Genomic DNA, 18,722 nt, shown 5'->3' with positions numbered 1-18,722 from the left:
ACTACTACAAAAGAAAATAGAATACAGAGTAACTCTTACTCCCACACAACTTCTGGGTTTTATTCCTCAAAGATGATTTACTATCATTTGTGTATCTTTTGAGAAAGTGCCCATGCATGTGTTTGCACACTTAATTGTTTTTTATATTTAACTATAGATACTTTAATATTTTGCTCCCTCCCCTCAATTAATGATGTTTTTGAGATCCTCTCACATAGGTACTTTTCTGTCTCACTTTTAATGGTATTTTGTTATATGATTGTATCACACTAGTTTATGGGTACCTAGATTATTTAGAGTTGTGTTTCTTATTACCACAGTTCTGCAGTGCATATTCTTACATGCATCTAAAAATTCCTAGAAGTGATTATTTTAGACAAAGCAAAAGTTTATGCAGAATTGGTTTTTTTTCCTTTTTTTTTTTTAAGAGATGAGAAACATCATCTTATAGTTCTGTTACTTTAGTTGCTCATTGAGTACTTTTTATATGTGCCTTGACTTGGGTGGGGTGGAGCTCAAGCCAAGCCAGTGAACCCTTTTTCAAGCCAGTAATCTTGGGCTTCAAACCAGTGACCTTTGGGATCAAGCCAGCAACCAGGGGATCATGTCTATGATCCCATGATCAAGCCAGATGAACCCACACTTAAGCCGGTGACCTCGGGGTTTCGAACCTGGGACCACAGCATCCCAGATCAACTCTCTGTCCACTGTGCCACCAGCAACAGGCTCTTTTCCGTTTGAAAGAGATGGTTAAAATAGAAAATCAATATATTCTTTACCTTCATGTTCAAAGTATTTCAAAACATTTATTTGAAGTGGTAGCAAATTTTAGATGCCTGCATTTCTCAGGCTACTCTAGTTCACATTTCATCTCCAAGTGTTAGTTCTGTCAGATTCCTTCACCTTCTTATGTAGATGTACTTTAAATTTGTTAGATAATATTAAATAATGCTCCAAAAGTATTTTTACTAATTTACATTCTCACCAACTGAGGGCCGTTTCCTTTGCATCTTCTCCAACACTGACACACATGAAAACATTTGGTATTATGCTTGATAAATGGCCAGATTGTTTTAATTTGCATTTTGAATGTGAGAGAAGGTAAGCAGTCTTCCTTTTATATATGAATTGGCCTTTAATTTTTTCCATATATTTTTTCCGCCAGGTTAACTTTTTCTTATTTATAAGATCCCTTTTAATACAGGGGAAATTAGTCTTTTCATATGTGAGGTGGTATTTTTTTTTTTTTTTTTTTTTTACAGAGACAGAGAGAGAGGGATAGACAGGGACAGAAAGACAGAAATGGAGAGATGAGAAGCATCAATCATTAGGATTTCATTGCGCATTGCGACACCTTAGTTGTTCATTGATTGCTTTCTCATATGTGCCTTGACCACAGGCCTTCAGCAGACCTAGTAACCCCTTGCTCGAGCCAGCAACCTTGGGTCCAAGCTGGTGAGCTTTGCTCAAACCAGATGAGCCCGTGCTCAAGCTGGCGACCTTGGGGTCTCAAACCTGGGTCCTCCGCATCCCAGTCCGAAGCTCTATCCACTGTGCCACCGCTTGGCTGTGAGGTGTTATTTTTTTTTTTTTTTTTCATTTTTTTTTTTTTTTTCTGAAGCTGGAAACAGGGAGAGACAGTCAGACAGACTCCCGCATGTGCCCGACCGGGATCCACCCGGCACGCCCACCAGGGGCGGTGCTCTGCCCCCCAGGGGGCGATGCTCTGCCCATCCTGGGCGTCGCCATATTGCGACCAGAGCCACTCTAGCGCCTGAGGCAGAGGCCACAGAGCCATGCCCAGCGCCCGGGCCATCTCTGCTCCAATGGAGCCTTGGCTGCGGGAGGGGAAGAGAGAGACAGAGAGGAAAGCGTGGCGGAGGGGTGGAGAAGCAAATGGGCGCTTCTCCTGTGTGCCCTGGCCGGGAATCGAACCCGGGTCCTCCGCACGCTAGGCCGACGCTCTACCGCTGAGCCAACCGGCCAGGGCCTGTGAGGTGTTATTTTTAACACTTCATTTGTGTTTTACCCCCTCTTTTGAAAATTGAAAAGTTTTGTGTACTCCAATATAAGTAATATTTTGAGTTTTAAGTCTTGGGATGAAAGGTATCTCTCATGTTATGATCATAAAAATATTTTCATGTTTCTTCTACATGTATGATTAATTTTTTCTTTAGATGTTTTATTCATATGTACTTTATTTGAGTAAGTTTATAACATTTTTACTTAAAAAAAAAAAAAGGCAAGCTACATTATTAAAAAATAATCCATGATTATTTTACTGCAGTAGTTCTGCCAACTAAAGGATATTTAGGACTATCTGGAGACATTTGTGGTCACCACAGCTGGTGGAGGGCTGCTGCTGGTACCTAGTGGATGGAGACCGTGGGCACTGCTAACCATCCTACAGCACGTGGGACAGCACCCCATGATGAAGTGTAGCTCTCCCAAAACATCACTAGGATTTGTCCTACTTGTTTGAAATGTCACCCTAGACTAAATTCTTCTAGGTGTTTGGGTCTGCTTCTGGATCCTGTTTTCTTCCATTGAGACATACTTCTTCCAGGCTAGTGCAAAATAATTACTCATTTCATAACTAGGGCTTATACCCTTTCAAAGTTATTATTACTTTAGAATTTTCCTGGCTTGTATGATATGTTTTAAAAGTTTATATGGAAAATAAAAATCTCTATTCATATATTAATGTTTAATTTTTGTTTAAATTAGGAGGTACAAGATGCAAATAAATTGTTTAAATGCCAAACTGAGCAGCTTCAGCAACAGAACTACCAACAGGTAGGTACTAATAGATAGCTTGCCATTTATTTATGTGGTCAAAAATTATATAGACCTTCATGGTCTATAAGTAGTCTTTGCCATTTTGCCTTTTCATTGAGTATAAAGGATGTTTTTAATTTATAGATGTTTGTTAAATTCCCTGAAAAACAAAGCAGTTTGCTGTGTCATAACATCCAAGATAAAATCTACAATTTATAAAGTGTACACAAATAATATTAATCTTCATTCAAGATCTATTATGTATCTGTGTATGTTTCCAGATCTTCTAGAAGGCAGTTTTAACTTACCGTATTTCTCCAGGTATAAGACTCACTTTCCCCCCAAAAATTTGAGGTCTACAAACTGGGTGCGTCTTATATAGTGGTCGTGGATATTTTTTACTTGCATTTCTGCTTTTTTGCACTTGCTTTTGTGCTCATTGTTGAAGACAGTGATTCCTCCTTAGATACAGATGAGGACAAGCTAATGGATGGGAGTTTTGACAGTCATGAGGAGTTGTATGAATTTTATGATGAATAAAACTTGAGTTCAGTAACTTTATGTAAAACCTTTTTATTCCAAATTTTGGGCCCCAAAATTAAGGTGTATCTTATACACGGGATTGTCTTATACATGGGAAGTACAGTATGTGTATACCCCACCACTCCTTTCCCTGATCAAAACATCAGTAATTGGAAAGAAACTAAGAAATGTCTACTGTTATAAGTAATTGTTTACCACTATTTTTTGTGTGTGTGACAGAGAGAGAGGGACAGATAGGGACAGACAGGAAGGGAGAGAGATGAGCAGCATCAATTCTTCGTTGTGGCACCTTAGTTGTTCATTGATTGTTTTCTCATGTGTGCCTTGACTGGTGAGGGGGGGGCTCCAGCCAAGCCATTGACCCCTTGCTCAAGTCAACGACCTTTGGGTACAAGCCAGCAACCATGGAGTCATGTCTATGATCCCATGCTCAAGCCAGCAACCTTGCGCTCAAGCTGCTGAGCCTATGCCCAAGCTGGATGAGCCCATGCTCAAGCTGGCAACCTAGGTATTTTGAACCCGGGTCCTCAGTGTCCTAGGCTGACACTCTAGCCACTGCACTATGGCTTGATCAGGCCCAAAATATCTTTTAAATTAATTTATCAACACATACGGATAAACTAGAAAGTATTTTGAGGAGCAAAAAAATTAGTTCCCATTGACAAGGAGCTTATATTAGTTTAATTTGAGATATAGTCATCAAGGAATAAATATCATGTGAAGGGCCATATACTTTTATATTATAATATGTAATATTTACTTTTGTAACATGCAAGTTAACTTTTCTGAATTTTTCTTCTACTTCACTTAGGATAGTTTTTGATCTTTGGAAGCTTAGTGTAGTCCAGGCGTCCCTAAACTATGGCTTGCGGGCCACATGCGGCCCCCTGAGGCCATTTATCTGGCCCCTCTCCGCACTTCTGGAAGGGGCACCTCTTTTATTGGTGGTCAGTGAGAGGAGCACTGTATGTGGCGGCCCTCCAATGGTCTGAGGGACAATGAACTGGCCCCCTGTGTAAAAAGTTTGGGGACCCCTGATAGTCAAACAAATATACAGTATGAAAGTTTTAAAGTATTAACTCAGTGCTTTGTACCTTGTAGGACATTGATAAATATTTGTTAAATGAAAATTTTAAGTATGTATTGACAATGTAGATTTTATCTAGCACTCAGTACATTTTACAAATTTTTATTAAAATTACCTGGTGACATACAGAATATATGGTATTTTTACCTTTGGTAAAATATACCTTTTTTATATATTTTTTGCAAGAGAGACAGAGGGAGGGACAGACACATCTGGAGGAAGAGATGACAAGCATCAACTCATAGTTATGTTATCTTAGTTGTTATTACTTGCTTTCTCATATGGACCTTGACCAGGGGGCTTTACTTGAGCCAGCAGCCCCTTGCTCAAACCAGCAACATTTGGGCTAAAGCCAGCAACCATGAGGTCATGTCTATGATCCCTCATTCAAGCCGGTGACCCTGTGCTCAAGCTGATGAGCCTGCACTCAAGCTGGTGACTGTTGGATTTCAAACCTGGTTCCTCAGCATCCCATTTTGCTGCTGTATTCACTGTGCCACCGCCTGGTCAGGTGGTGTTGTCTTAATTTATGTCTGAGAAGTTAATTTTCAAAAGTCTTCTGGAAAGCTTTGTTTTGAAATAACATTTAATTAAATCTTTTTAATAGGCACCTACTTTTTCCCCACATGAAGAACTATTAAAAGTGTAAGTAACAATATTGATTCATAATTTGAGGAGTGGTAACGTTTTATATACAATAATTCTAAAACAATTTAATTAACTGCAAATAGTCACTAAATTTTTACAATTCTATTTAGATCTTTTCAACTACAGATCAGTAGAGCTCAGCTGTGCCTTTGGCAGAGCTAATGTATCTTTTTATGGTATTTGGATTTCTTTGAACATTTTGCTGGGAAATTTTGATTCTTTTATAGGCATTCAGAAAGCATCTAATCACATTAAACTATAGTTGGAAGGCTTTACTTATTTTTATTTATTTATTCATTAGAGAGAGAGAGAGAGAGAGAGAGAGAAGGGGGAGGAGCAGGAAGCATCAACTCCCATATGTGCCTTGACCAGGCAAGCCTAGGATTTTGAACCGGCAACCTCAGTGTTTCCAGGTTGACGCTTTATCCACTGTGCCACCACAGATCAGGCGGAAGGCTTTACTTATTTAACCTAAATTATCTCATTCATCATCATGGAATTGAATGATGAAAATTTTGGTTTATCTTATGCATTTTAAAAATCTTGTGATCTTTGTGGTTGCTCTCTTTTAAAGGAGACTTTTTTTCTTTAACTGAAACTTTTCTTTTATTGTTGGCCTGTATTTTTCTCTAAGAGGCTATATTTAAGGTCATTTCAGATAAGTTGGTATGTTTCAACATGTTAAATGTCAATCACACTAATTAGGTGATATAAGTAAACTCAATATTATTCCATTATTCCATCATTACTTGTTTACAAAGTTGGTGGTTTACTTGTGTAGAATTATTTACTCTCAAATTAGGTCTTGAGTTTGACCGTATAGAGCAAGGTCTTGAGTTTGACCGTATAGAGCAAGCGACAAATGCTTTTCTGTAAATGTTCTGATGGTGAATATTTTAGGTTTTATGGGTTACACAGATTTCTGTTTCATTTACATGTATTTTAAAAATGTATAAACATGTATTTTTATACATGTTTATACATTTTTTAAACATGTATAAAACTGTATTTTATACATGTATTTTTACATGTATAAAAAACAGTTTTTTTTAAAAACATGAAAGTCAGCTCTTGGCTTGGGGACCACACAAAACCAGACTGTGGGTCAGGCCCAGAGCCCTAGTTTGTTAACCCTTTATTACAGAGCCTATTCTTAGAGGAAGAGCTATTTGTAATTTAGATTACTATTCAAGCTGCTCTTCACTATAACAGAGTTCTGAGTCTTTGCCATTGCTTTCTGCATTTCTGGGAAATAATTAGAACCAGAAAACTAGGAACCTCAAGATTGTTATGAAAATGACAAGGGAACACCTATCTTATATTAATTGCATACTTTTATTGTGAGTTAGGCAGTTTAAGAAACTCATTTCTTGAACTTTTGATTTTGGAAAATTACTATTTAAGTTCAGCATTTAAAAATCAGTGGTACACTGCTCACACAAATTAGGGTATCAGGGATCGTGCAGATACCCAGTAATTTCAGCCTTTTGTATAGTGCATTTTCACCAGTGAAATAAAAGTTGGTTTTACATCTCATTTGTATAATCAAACAACTTTCTTTGACTTGTCGTTTGCTTTTCTGATGTTCTTGTTTAATAAAAAATCAAATGCTTCTTTTTACTGCTTCATATTCATTTTAAAATATCCTAGTTTTTCTGAGTAGTATCTTTACCCTTGTTTTATTTCTTTTGTTGTTGTTTTTCTATATTTTTCTTAAGTGAGAAGCAGGGAGGCAGAGAGACAGACTTCCGCATGCACCTGACTGGGATCACCTGGCAAGCCCCCTAGGGGGCGTTGCTCCATTGCAACTGGAGCCATTCTAATGCCTGAGGCAAAGGCCATGGAGCCATCTTCAGCACCCAGGCCAACTTTGCTCCAATGGAGCCTTGGCTGCGGGAGGGGAAGAGAAAGAGAAAGAAAGGAGAAGGGGAAGGGTGGAGAAGCAGATGGGCGGTTCTCCTGTGTGACCTGGCTGGGAATCAGACCCAAGACTTCCATACACCCGGCCGACATTGTATCATAGAGCCAACTGGCCAGAGCTTGCCTTTGTTTTGATTAGCCTTTTTGATTTTATTATCTTCTGGAAAAAAGTAATATATTTAAGAGAGTGCTTCTACATCAGTTTTACTCTTCTGAAATAGCTATTTCACTACCCTAGATAAAAATAGAAATTCTACAAGTACAGCAGTCCATGCGTTCATGAATTGTTTCTCAAGGGATGATTTCACTGTAGAACAAATGTCAGCATGTCATATTGTAAAAAATTTATTTAAAGAATTTTTTCTGAAAATAAGAATTTATGGATAAGCTTTCTACAGTAACAGTAGTGAAATTTAAATAATTTGCATATTGTTAATCACTGTTTACCTAAAATATTACTGTATATATTCGTATTCTGGTTTAGAATTTCAGAAAAAGAGAAAGAAATAACTGGTCTCCAGAATGAATTAGATTCTTTGAAGGATGCTGTTGAACACCAGAGGAAGAAAAACAATGTAAGCAAATTTTAATCAGAGTAAAGCTTTTATTTTTATTAGTTCACTGAAGTATCATGGTTCAGAATTTTTAAAAAATCTACTTTTACTTTAAATATTTTTCTTAGTCTTTGGAAGTACTATTTTGAGTGTGGCTTTTAGGGGGAGGATTATTGGGTAATTTTATTGGTGAATAGATTTTTTAAATAAATATATGAAAAGATCCATTTGTGCACTTCTTTTAAAATACTGATGCTATAATTTTTACAGCTTCATATTTAAAATTTTTTTTATTAAAATAGAGTTGACTTTCTATTGACTTTTTATTTGGGAAAATTATTCTTTCAGTTTCACATTTAAAAATCAAAGTTATTTCCTCTTATTTTGATTGGGCTTGGCTTCATTGTACTAAAAGTAATGCCAGTATTCAAACCATGTATTTTTAATAATTAAATGTCTTTCAAAGCCTTCTGGGACCTCCTTGTTTTAATTGAGGTGGTTCAAAAATTAGAGGTTCAGGACCTGAATACTTCTATGCTAAAATGGGAAGGTAGGGCCTTAAAAAATATAAATTTCAATACTTTTATTAAATAGATAGTGAATTAAGGTGAGTTTCTTAAATTATGTCTGACTAGAAGGTGACACCTGTGAGTAGAATACAAACATTTTTAGTAGAAAAGGAATTTTTGCAGAGAAAAGTATGATTGCTAAGACTTAAGCAGTGTTAAAAATGTTATTGAAATTTAAGGGATATTGATAGTAAGTTGTATGTGTTTTACAATGTAAGTAAAAATTTCAAAGTTTGCATTAATTTGTTAATTAAACAAATTGAAATGTTCCTGCACCCTTGAGTTTGTCAAAATTAGGTATGTGAATTGCCCTTATGTGTTTATGTAACCAGTGATACTAACAGCATTGCTTGGCCACAATACCGGAGTTGAATTTGCCAGTATACTGCTAACATCCTAACTGTGTTTTATTATCTGCATTCTGAGACAAGGAGGGCATAGTAAATGCCATTCTCACGCAGCAGCAGTAGTTCTGGAGGCACTGATGTGTGAAAGAGCCAGGACACTGGAGGCAAGCACATTGCTAGTTCTGCCACCTCATTTGCTGTGTATACTTGACCAAATTTCTTAGATTACCTTAGCTGTGGAATTCCCATCTATATCGAGGATGTAAATACATGTAAGGGTTGTTGTGAGGATTAATGAGAATAAATGTGAAGATGGAGTGGTACGTAAGTAAGGATTCAATAAATAGTGATTATTGGCTTTTTATTTTTCGTTTTTAATCTGTTTGGATTTCTAAATCTGAATAAAGACTGAAATATAGCAGATTGTCCTTTTTGTATTTGCTAATGAAATGCTGTTAAAATAGATCTTTTAGTCTTCCGTTTCCAATGACCTCTGTTTCTCTTCCAAGAGAATGTGTTTTATAGCCTTCCTGCCCTCCTGGTTTGCCTAGATCAAGTAGCTCATACAGTTCATGTCAGGTTGCTTTATGGCATATACATATGACCATGCCAAGAAAGATACAGAAGCACAGTGAGTTACTATGTCATTCTTAGGCAGACTTGAAATGTGTTAATTTCAGTAAAACATATTTAGAGAAAAAAATGATTTGCTGCTGTGGAAAGGCCCACAAGTGATACTGGGTCTTGTTTAAAAATCACATATAAAGCTTTTTGCAATTCTTGTGTATTTGCTCTGTCCTTAATCCTTTAATTGTTGTACCTGAAATCCTATTTGTAATCTTGGTGTGTGTATTTACTTTTGAGTGCTTTCTTCTTTGTCATGTGCACAGTAATTACTTTAAAGCTGGCATATTTGGCATGTATACTAAAATATGCGAAGTGGGCATCTTTACTTTCTCATTCAAATTTCTAAGCATTGCTTTTTATTTTTTTGCTAATGTACATATTTTTCCATTGAAATAATTTTGCAGTAACCAGCATTTAAATGCAGTGCAAAATACTGATGAAGTAAAAAGCAAAAACCTTTCAATAATGGATAAACTGAAATCATTTTTTCTAAAAATGATTAGGACCTTCGGGAGAAAAACTGGGAAGCAATGGAAGCATTGGCATCAACTGAAAAAATGCTGCAGGACAAAGTGAACAAGACTGCCAAGGTTGTAATGCTAACTCCTAGAAACAATCCACTGAACAGAGAGAATCTGCAGCTTGTCTTAAAATCAGACTAAAGCATTTAATTATACTGCAATTTAAATATAAAATCTCCTTATCCATCCACATTTATCACCTCTGCCATCTCTTGCTTTTTTCATCTATTCTTTGAATCTTTAATTTTGGGCATGCTAGTTTGTTGTGATTAGCTGATTGAGCTTTGGTTGTTACTGCTTTAAGCTAAAGAGTCTCAGGAGACCTATGCCTCCCATGTAAGCTTTTGTGAGACAGAGACAGTGTTGTGTGCCTTATGGGTTGGTTAAGAAGGCTTCATGAAAACTCAGCCAGAATAATGTAACCAAATTAACAAACACATTTGAATACATAGGATATATCTACAATGCACAGTGAACTCTCCTAGGTTTTTTGGAGCACATCAAGGTAACTCAGATAGGTGGAAAATAATGCAAGTTTTAAGTGCAGTGTAGGGATCACCTCTTACTGTGCTTTTGGGGGTTGTTCCTTGGAAGAGGTGGAATTAAAATAAAAGTAGGTTTTGAAGTGGCTGGACAGTTCTGATGAATGTGTTAGGTTTAGTATGGAATGTTATGTACTGTACTACTGAAACATATCTTATTTTCAATGTGATAAAGGATATTATCCTTGAGTTCAAGTTGTTCCATGGGTTTTGAAGATTTCTAATGAATTATAAATAAAGTTGTTTTTAAAGTTTGAGAGAAATGAATATGCCGTTCAGTCAAGCATTTTGCGAATTCCTACCAAAAATAAATGTGGAACAGGAATATTGAATTTTACAGATAGGTTAATAAAGCTCATCAATTATGTGATCGAGTTCAGCATTCTATAAGTATTATGTGTGCTAAGGTAATTAGTTAAACTTTAAATATAAGTCTCAGTGACGTTTGGAAGACTTATTTTTAGTAGAGTTTATATAAGTTTTAAAATCAAGTATATGTTTGTGGTTATATTTCCTTTAGTGCAGTGGTAGTCAACCTGGTCCCTACTGCCCACTAGTGGGCGTTCCAGCTTTCATAGTGGGCAGTAGTGGAGCAACCAAAGTATAAATAAAAAGATAGATTTAACTACAGTAAGTTGTTTTATAAAGATTTATTCTGCCAAACTTAGCAAAAATCTGACATAAAGTACTTGGTAAGTAGTTATTATTATATGCTTTAACTTGCTGTAACTCTGCTTTATAAATTTTATAAAGTAAACTTACTTCCCTACTTTATAAATCACCATTACTGTGGAACCGGTGGGCGGTTAGAAAATTTTACTACTAACAGAGATACAAAAAAGGGTGGTAGGTATAAAAAGGTTGACTACCCCTGCTTTAGTGTAATGGAAATTTACTTGTATACTTACTCACCTGGCCCTAATTTTTACTAAAACCTAAACTTGAGACAGCTGGCAGATACTGAGACCAGAGAAATCTAGGCCAGGTAAAACATTGTTTCATTTTGAGTGGTTATAGTTCTGTCAGCAGTGGGGGTTCTGGCATAGTTTCTGGTTTTTATAACTTTGTTTTTCACTATTAAGAGCTTCCTTTTAGCTTTTATTTTGGTAATGAGACTGGGTATCTAGGAAGTACTTATCTCTTAATCCTCAAGAAGTTATATGCTACCTGTTTTAGGCATTCTGGCATATTATTCTTCCAAAAGCAAGCTAGAGTTTTTCCATGCTTCATCACGAGCCTTGGTGATGAGTATAAGAATTTATCTACATTTCAAAACCCGGATATGAGGACAATCTGGCTGTGACATCTGTCATCTCATTGATCGCCATGGTTGATTTAGCTGATTTGGGTGGCTAGGCAGATGTCCCCTTCCTCCCTCACTGTGCTACCCTCCTGAAGCTGTGCGCTCGAAGAGGATGACCTTACAAATGGAGAGGACCGTTCTTTGGTCAAGGGTATAGAAGTAGCTGCGCTCCCCTGCTAGAACCTCCAAACAAGCTCTCAAAACTCACCACCAAATGCATGATGACTTCTTGCATAGCTAATAATCTACAGAGAATAGAATTTAACAATTTTTCTGTATTTTAATGGAATCTAGTCTTCAGATAGCATAGATATAAAGTGGTATTGATTGACCTAGGACCACAAGTTGTGCTGTAAGGCAGTGGTCCCCAACCCCCAGGCTGTGGACCGGTACCAGTCCGTGGGCCATTTGGTACCGGTCCACAGAGAAAGAATAAATAACTTACATTATTTCCGTTTTATTTATATTTAAGTCTGAATGATGTTTTATTTTTAAAAAATGACCAGATTCCCTCTGTTACATCCGTCTAAGACTCACTCTTGACGCTTGTCTCGTAAGTTTGACAATTATATTTAAAAATACCACAGTTTTTATGCCGGTCGCATAATTTTATTTTGTGCATTTATCCGTCCCACCCTAAAGGCCAGTCTGTGAAAATATTTTCTAACGTTAAACCTGGTCCATGGCCCAAAAGTTGGGGACCACTGCTGTAAGGAGTAAATAGTCTTGAGGCACTTCAAGAAATGTTAGGTTCACATGAAAAATACTTCATTCATATATATATATATATAACACTTAGATAAAGATAGTAAAGAAATATGATGCAGTATTCAGTTATTTAATCTTTTCCAGGTGTTAAAGAGGAATGGAAATTGTATCTGCAACCTTGTCAAAAGAAAACTTTTTAGTTAAAACTGTTAGTACAGACTAGATACTTACCTTCTTTAGATTCCTTTTTTCTTGGGAAGTTTTCAAAAATCTTCTGTTCCACATTGTATCTTTTCTGAAGTTAATTTTTTTAGAGATTCCTTTACCATTTCTGTGGTCAGATGGTAAAAATGACCTTTTAATTGTCTCTGAATTGGCAGCTAAACATTTTCCTTGAATGAGTATACCTTATTTTATGCAGTTAGGTGGGGATATTCCTGAACAATAGTAGACTGTATTGAATTATTTAAAATACTCCATTAAAACATCTATTTTTAAAATCCTACTACTAATCCTGAAGAAAATAACAGCTTTTTGTGTGTAGAGAATATGATTAATCTCTAGCTTTATATTGTGTGACTTTAGATTTTAATATTAGATTTTCTTAAATTGAAGTGTATGAATCTTAAATCTGTAGTAGATATCAAAAATCACATTTAAATGGTATATGAGAAACAGGGTTGAGATCTTGCTAGCTTGCTTGTCTTGTCATCTGTTGAACTTCACAAGTGTTTTGAGATTATTTTCTTGGCTTGGTTTAGATGTGTGTTTTTATAGCTCATTTTTATCTTGTAAAAGATAGCTTGAATATTTTTATTTTGTGTGTGATCAAGCCATTGTCCTAATTTTGACAAACCATGGTTTTGAGTTAATTGATATCCATTAGATTTGGATTTAAATTCACCAAAGTTAGACATTCATTTGTAATACTTTAAATTTACAGCTGACAGAATCCAAACACAACTGTAAGAATTAGTTTTCTTGATGCTTGGCATTGGTGAAGTAATATGACATCACTTTTTCCTTTTTTTTTTTCCCATATGTACCACCCATCAAATTTTGATTTTGATTTTTTTTTTTTGCTTTCTTTAGTATTAGTAGTTTCACCTGGTCTTGAAGCTGGGAATATGAAAGTTGCCATTTTAATTGCCAGCATTATAGGCCATCAGTGATGCAATTTTTTGTAGAGATTTGCCAGCCAGTAAGCCTCAATTATATTTCCCAGATGTAGTTTGTTTCAGCTACAGAAAGTGTTTTTTTGTTTTTCATACATACAGTATGAAAATTTTAGCTACAGGAAGTGTATTTTGTTTTTTTTGGTTTATTTGTTGGTTTTTTGAAGTGTTCCTAGAAGGGCAAATTACTTGATTTGTAATGGCCATATTGTCCATGTTGTCAGATATCACCTTTGTTTGATTTATAAAAGACATTATTATTTAGGATGCTTTAGAGCAGGGGTCCCCAAACTACGGCCCGCAGGCCGCATGCGGCCCCCTGAGGCCATCTGTCCGGCCCCCGCCACACTTCTGGAAGGGGCACCTCTTTCATTGGTGGTCAGTGAGAGGAGCACATTGACCATCTCATTAGCCAAAAGCAGGCCCATAGTTCCCATTGAAATACTGGTCAGTTTGTTGATTTAAATTTACTTGTTCTTTATTTTAAATATTGTATTTGTTCCCATTTTGTTTTTTTACTTTAAAATAAGATATGTGCAGTGTGCATAGGGATTTGTTCATAGTTTTTTTTATGGTCTGGCCCTCCAATGGTCTGAGGGACAGTGAACTGGCCCCTTGTGTAAAAAGTTTGGGGACCCTGCTTTAGAGGTTTTGCAGATTTTTTTATGGAAGCATTTTGGCATTTTAACATTGGAAATTTTTGACATTTGTTAATATTAAAATGAATTTTTAAAATACTTTGACTTTTTCCTTCCTTAGAGTTTTTTTTTTTAATTCTATAATCTTGTATGTTTGATTTGATTTTCTGCTTTAGGAAAGACAACACGTGGAAGCTGTTGAGTTGGAAACTAAAGAAGTTCTCAAAAAATTATTTCCAAAAGTATCTGTTCCTTCTAATTTGGTAAGATTAATTTATTATCATTTTTAACTTAACATATTGATTAGAGAGAGAGAGAAAGAGAGAAACCTCGATTTGTAATTCCACTTATTTATGGATTCATTAATTGATTCTTGTATGTGCCCTAACCCGGAATCAAACCCGCAATCTTGGTGTATCTGAATGATGGTCTAATCAACTGAGCTACCCAGCCAGGGCTTAATATAATATTTTTTAAAAACATAGCATCTTTATCGCTATTTAAAGAAGTTGTGAATAAGCAACATTGGCACTCTGCACTTGGTTTCAGTAGTGCACCAATTCCTTATTCTTTTCTATTTTTAACTGGGGTGCTTTGAGTAATAAAGATCCGTAACTTGATTCAAAACTCATTTCTGTTTATTCAGCGGATAATTTTGTTGTAGTCCATAACATTTAAATATGAGACATTATTTAGAAGGTCATAAACATCACATTTGGGAAATAGTGATTTCTTAATGGTTTTTTTTTTTAGATTTTATTTATTCATTATAGAGAGGGGAGAGAGAGACAAAGAGAGAAGGGGGGAGGAGCAGGAAGCATCAACTTCCATATGTGCCTTGACCAGGCAAGCCCAGGGTTTTGAACCGGCAACTTCAGCGTTTCTAGGTTGACGCTTTATCCACTGCGCCACCACAGGTCAGGCAGAACTTAATTTTTAATGATTGCTTCTTAGTTTTAGGAACACTTTATTTTTTAATTACATGTATTTAATACTACAAATCAAGCTCTTTGTTTCAAAACTCAAGATTTTGGTTATCTGTTAAGATCTTCAAGCAAAAGTCTTGAAAAGAATATACTAGAACAACTTCATTTGAGATTATGTGTGTTTTAAGTGGAAGAGAAAAGTGGCTCTGATTCAGAGAATACAGTGAATATTTGAGGGCAGAGAAAACCAGTGAGTACATGTAGTTTCCTAAAATGCTGGTGTAGCTCTCTTTTCAGTTTAATGGAGAATTGTATACATACTCAGAAGTAGAGAGAATAGCATAATGAACCTGATGTGCCCAATATTCTATTTTAACAATATATATATGTGGCATGAATTCATGATACATAAGATCTTGTTTTACCTCCTACCCTGCACTTCCTAGATTATTTTGAAGGGAGTCTAACATCAGAGGATTTCATCTGTAAATATTTCAGTATATTTATGTCTAGAAGATAAGGATTCCTTAAATAAAAACTACTACATTTTAAAAAATCCTAAAGTTCATACTAGTCAATACATTTCTTCAGTTGTCATAGCAATTGTAGATTTTTTTAAAAGACTTGATTCATTTGAGAGAGAGAGAAGGAGGGAGGAGCAGGAAACATTAACTCCCATATGTGCCTTGGCCAGGCAAGCCCAGGGTTTCGAACTGGCGACCTCAGTGTTCGAGGTTGACACTTGATCTACTGCACCACCACAGGTCAGGTGCAAGTGTTGATTTTAATGAAATAATAACTACTTATTCTAGTTTGTTTTAATCAGGACCCAAGTAAGGGTCAAGATGTAATTGATTTAAGATATCTCTTAGTTCTTTTTTTTATTCCATGGGTTCCCTTCTTTTTGTTAGCAGTCCCCCACCCCTTATTTAAAATAAATAAATAAATAAAAGCCTGGTGATTTTGTATGCAGTTTCCTAGTCTGAGCTTTGCTGATTGAACCCTGTAGTACAAGTAGGTTCCTCTGTCCTTTGTGTGTTACATAATTGGTAGTTAGTGGAGGCATGATTAGATTCCGGCTCAATATTATAGGAGTAGAGGGGGTGGGGGAGGAGGACTTCATAAAGCAGTGTTGTACACTCCCATCAGCACAGGAGAGAGCTGAACTCTGTGGCCTAGAAGGATGTTTACAAACTTTAGACAACTAAATCAGTTTTTCAGCTAACTTTTATTAATATGAATCCCAGTGTTTGAAGCTAAGTAGGATTTTAATAGTATCCATTTCATCTTGGTTCAAATTTATAATATGAGTAATTTTTTTTTAAGAAGAGGCCTTTTAAACTAATTTGTGATATGGAGACTATTGTACTATTGTATTATATCAAGGGATGATCTCAGCATCAATTTTTTGTTTTCATTTTTAACCCTTTGAGTAGTGAGTTTTTTTTATGCTCGCTGATCCCCGGGAGTGATTTTATTTTTCAAAAAATGAAATGAGTTCTAGTTACAGTTTTATTAATTAAAGTCATGTTTGTTTGATAACCAATTTATGGAAACAAGAAGAACATACATTTGCCTTTTTTAAATGTTGCCTTATACATGTGCAATCAATCATACTCTGGATGGTCAGGAGGCATGAGGACGTACATGAACGTTCGTACTATTCAAAGGGCTAATTCTCATTTGATAGAGTGGAGAGAATCCTTATTCAGCCACATAAAGAAAGCTTTAAATTACAGCAGTTAATAGAAGTTTAATTTGTTTTTTTTTTTTCTTAGGTTAGAGTTAGACTGAACCGAAGACTTAAGAAAGGGCTGAGAGGAAATTTGATTTAAATACTAACATATAAATGCTCTATCAAAGTTTAAAATTTAGATAAGAAGCATCAAAAATTTGTTCTGAAATTTAGATGGACTAAAAGTATAATTCATGCCTTATGTTTACATCAACTAACCTGTCAGCACAAATAGTTTTTGTTGGTTTAAACAAGTAAATGTTTGTGTATTCTAGTCATTTCTCATTATGATTTTAAAAGCCCTTCATAATATATATTTATTTTGAAAAATTCAGAATTCCTGAAGCCCTTTCAGAGAATTTATAGTCCTTTAAATAGAGTATCTTCAATTAAACTTCTAGTTTATGAATTCAGAATACTTAGTTTTTGAGAAATGGTTTATTTGAGAAAAATGTTTTAAAAAGTGATTCATTCAGGATTTTCTATGTTTTAAAGATGGAATCTGTTATTCCTAGTGCTAGTAAGTGGGAAGGCTGGATTTGAGCCCAGGTCTTCTACTTAAGTCCATAATTAAGTTGCAGATATCCTTGATTTGGGTAGATAAGATTTAATTTCAACGGTAGGTATCTAGATATGTTTTTAGTATTTATTTTCTAGTCTTGGTTATGTACTCTGTATGCATTATAGTCTTTGAAATTTCCAGGGAGGTTGATGTTTGTCTATGTAGCTTTTATAACCATATAATTTGGTTATTTAAAATTTTTTCACCAACTTTAAGTATTTTTGGAAATTGATTTTTTTACTTTTCTTCTCCAGAGTTATAGTGAATGGTTGTGTGGATTTGAAAAGAAAGCAAAAGAATGTATAAGTGGAACTTCTGGTTCGGAGGAGACTAAGGTTAGTTAAGATATGAAATACCTATATTTTAACCAAAATTTGTCTTTATGAGCTTGGGAAAGATAAAAGATGTATTCTGAGTAGACTAATGATTTTTTGACAGAGTATAAGGTGATTTCATTTTGTGTAAATTTTGGTGAAGATGCTATATACGTCTTCCTTGCATTTGATTTGTATACAAAGTTTGTTTGCCGTCTTTAACTCTGTATAACTCATTTCTTTCATTTTTGCCTGAGTTTAAAAAGTAAAGCTCAGTTGAAGTAGGTAGGTAGAAATGGTCTGATTTGCTAAAATATTCCCAAATACATCATTAGAAGTGTTCAGAACCTAGGTGTTTCTTATCCTTGACTACTGAAATTTGGGAGATTAACTTTTCTTTGTATGTCAAGTGGCATGATTACAATCTCCTTTACTATGTGTGTAGTATACATATTATTACTTGACTTTACATATGGATCTGCTTTTGATTTTGCCATCCTGCTAAAGAGTAGTGATGTGCCTTTTTATTATAAAATTGTGTAATGTATTTTGTAGTAAGCAGACTTGGAGAGGTTTATTAGCAAAAACCACATGACCAAAAAAGGTCATTGAACTTTATTGCTCCTTAGGAAGGTTGAAATGCAGTGTTTCATTATAAAATAGTTAGAAACTATTTCTCATAACTAGTAAGTACTGACACAAATTTGAAGTACAAAACTTTTTTGTAAAACAGAATTTTTCTTCTTCTTCTTTGCAGGTTCTCGAGCACAAGTTGAAAGAAGCTGATGAAATGCACACATTTTTACAGCTAGAGTGTGAAAAATATAAATCCGTCCTTGCAGAAACAGTAGGAAATGATTTTTAATCTACATTTTGTTTCGTTTTAAAATCATTTACTTATTCCTTAGTGGCTTAAATGGTTTATATTAGTATTAAAACATGAATTTTTCAAAACAACTCTACTTTTGTCCATAGGAAGGTATTTTACAGAAGCTGCAGAGAAGTGTGGAGCAAGAAGAAAATAAGTGGAAAGTTAAGGTCGATGAATCACAAGAGACTATTAAACAGGTATTTAAAAAGGAAGAGCAGTGTTTTTCAAAGTGTAGGCCCTGGACCAAAACATCAGCATCAATTGGGAAGTTGTTAAAAATGTGTTCTTGGGTCTCACCCAAGATCAATACCATTACTGAATCTGTAGCTCTGTGCGGCCAATGATCCATTTTAA

The 18,722-nt window shown here is 35.3% G+C and overlaps 1 protein-coding gene across 8 annotated transcripts in view; it reads left to right on the top strand.

Moving 5' to 3' along the window:
* The window catches only part of KTN1 (kinectin 1), a 122,499-nt gene that overhangs the window by 87,879 nt on the left and 15,898 nt on the right, over window positions 1-18,722 (top strand). For 4 of the 8 annotated variants that reach the window (XM_066272137.1, XM_066272131.1, XM_066272134.1 and 1 more), the window contains 8 exons: window positions 2,728-2,796; window positions 5,016-5,053; window positions 7,461-7,551; window positions 9,577-9,663; window positions 14,137-14,223; window positions 17,438-17,518; window positions 18,255-18,344; window positions 18,473-18,565. In XM_066272137.1, coding sequence (XP_066128234.1) covers window positions 2,728-2,796; window positions 5,016-5,053; window positions 7,461-7,551; window positions 9,577-9,663; window positions 14,137-14,223; window positions 17,438-17,518; window positions 18,255-18,344; window positions 18,473-18,565 — 636 coding nt within the window. The remainder of the gene's footprint in view (window positions 1-2,727; window positions 2,797-5,015; window positions 5,054-7,460; window positions 7,552-9,576; window positions 9,664-14,136; window positions 14,224-17,437; window positions 17,519-18,254; window positions 18,345-18,472; window positions 18,566-18,722) is intronic. The other 4 variants (XM_066272138.1, XM_066272135.1, XM_066272136.1 and 1 more) reach the window with 1 other exon arrangement.

Source organism: Saccopteryx bilineata, chromosome 4, assembly GCF_036850765.1.
Source record: "Saccopteryx bilineata isolate mSacBil1 chromosome 4, mSacBil1_pri_phased_curated, whole genome shotgun sequence".
Classification (NCBI taxonomy): Eukaryota; Metazoa; Chordata; class Mammalia; order Chiroptera; family Emballonuridae; genus Saccopteryx; species Saccopteryx bilineata.
Note: the sequence above shows the minus strand (reverse complement) of the source record. Positions and strands in the feature narration are given on the sequence as shown.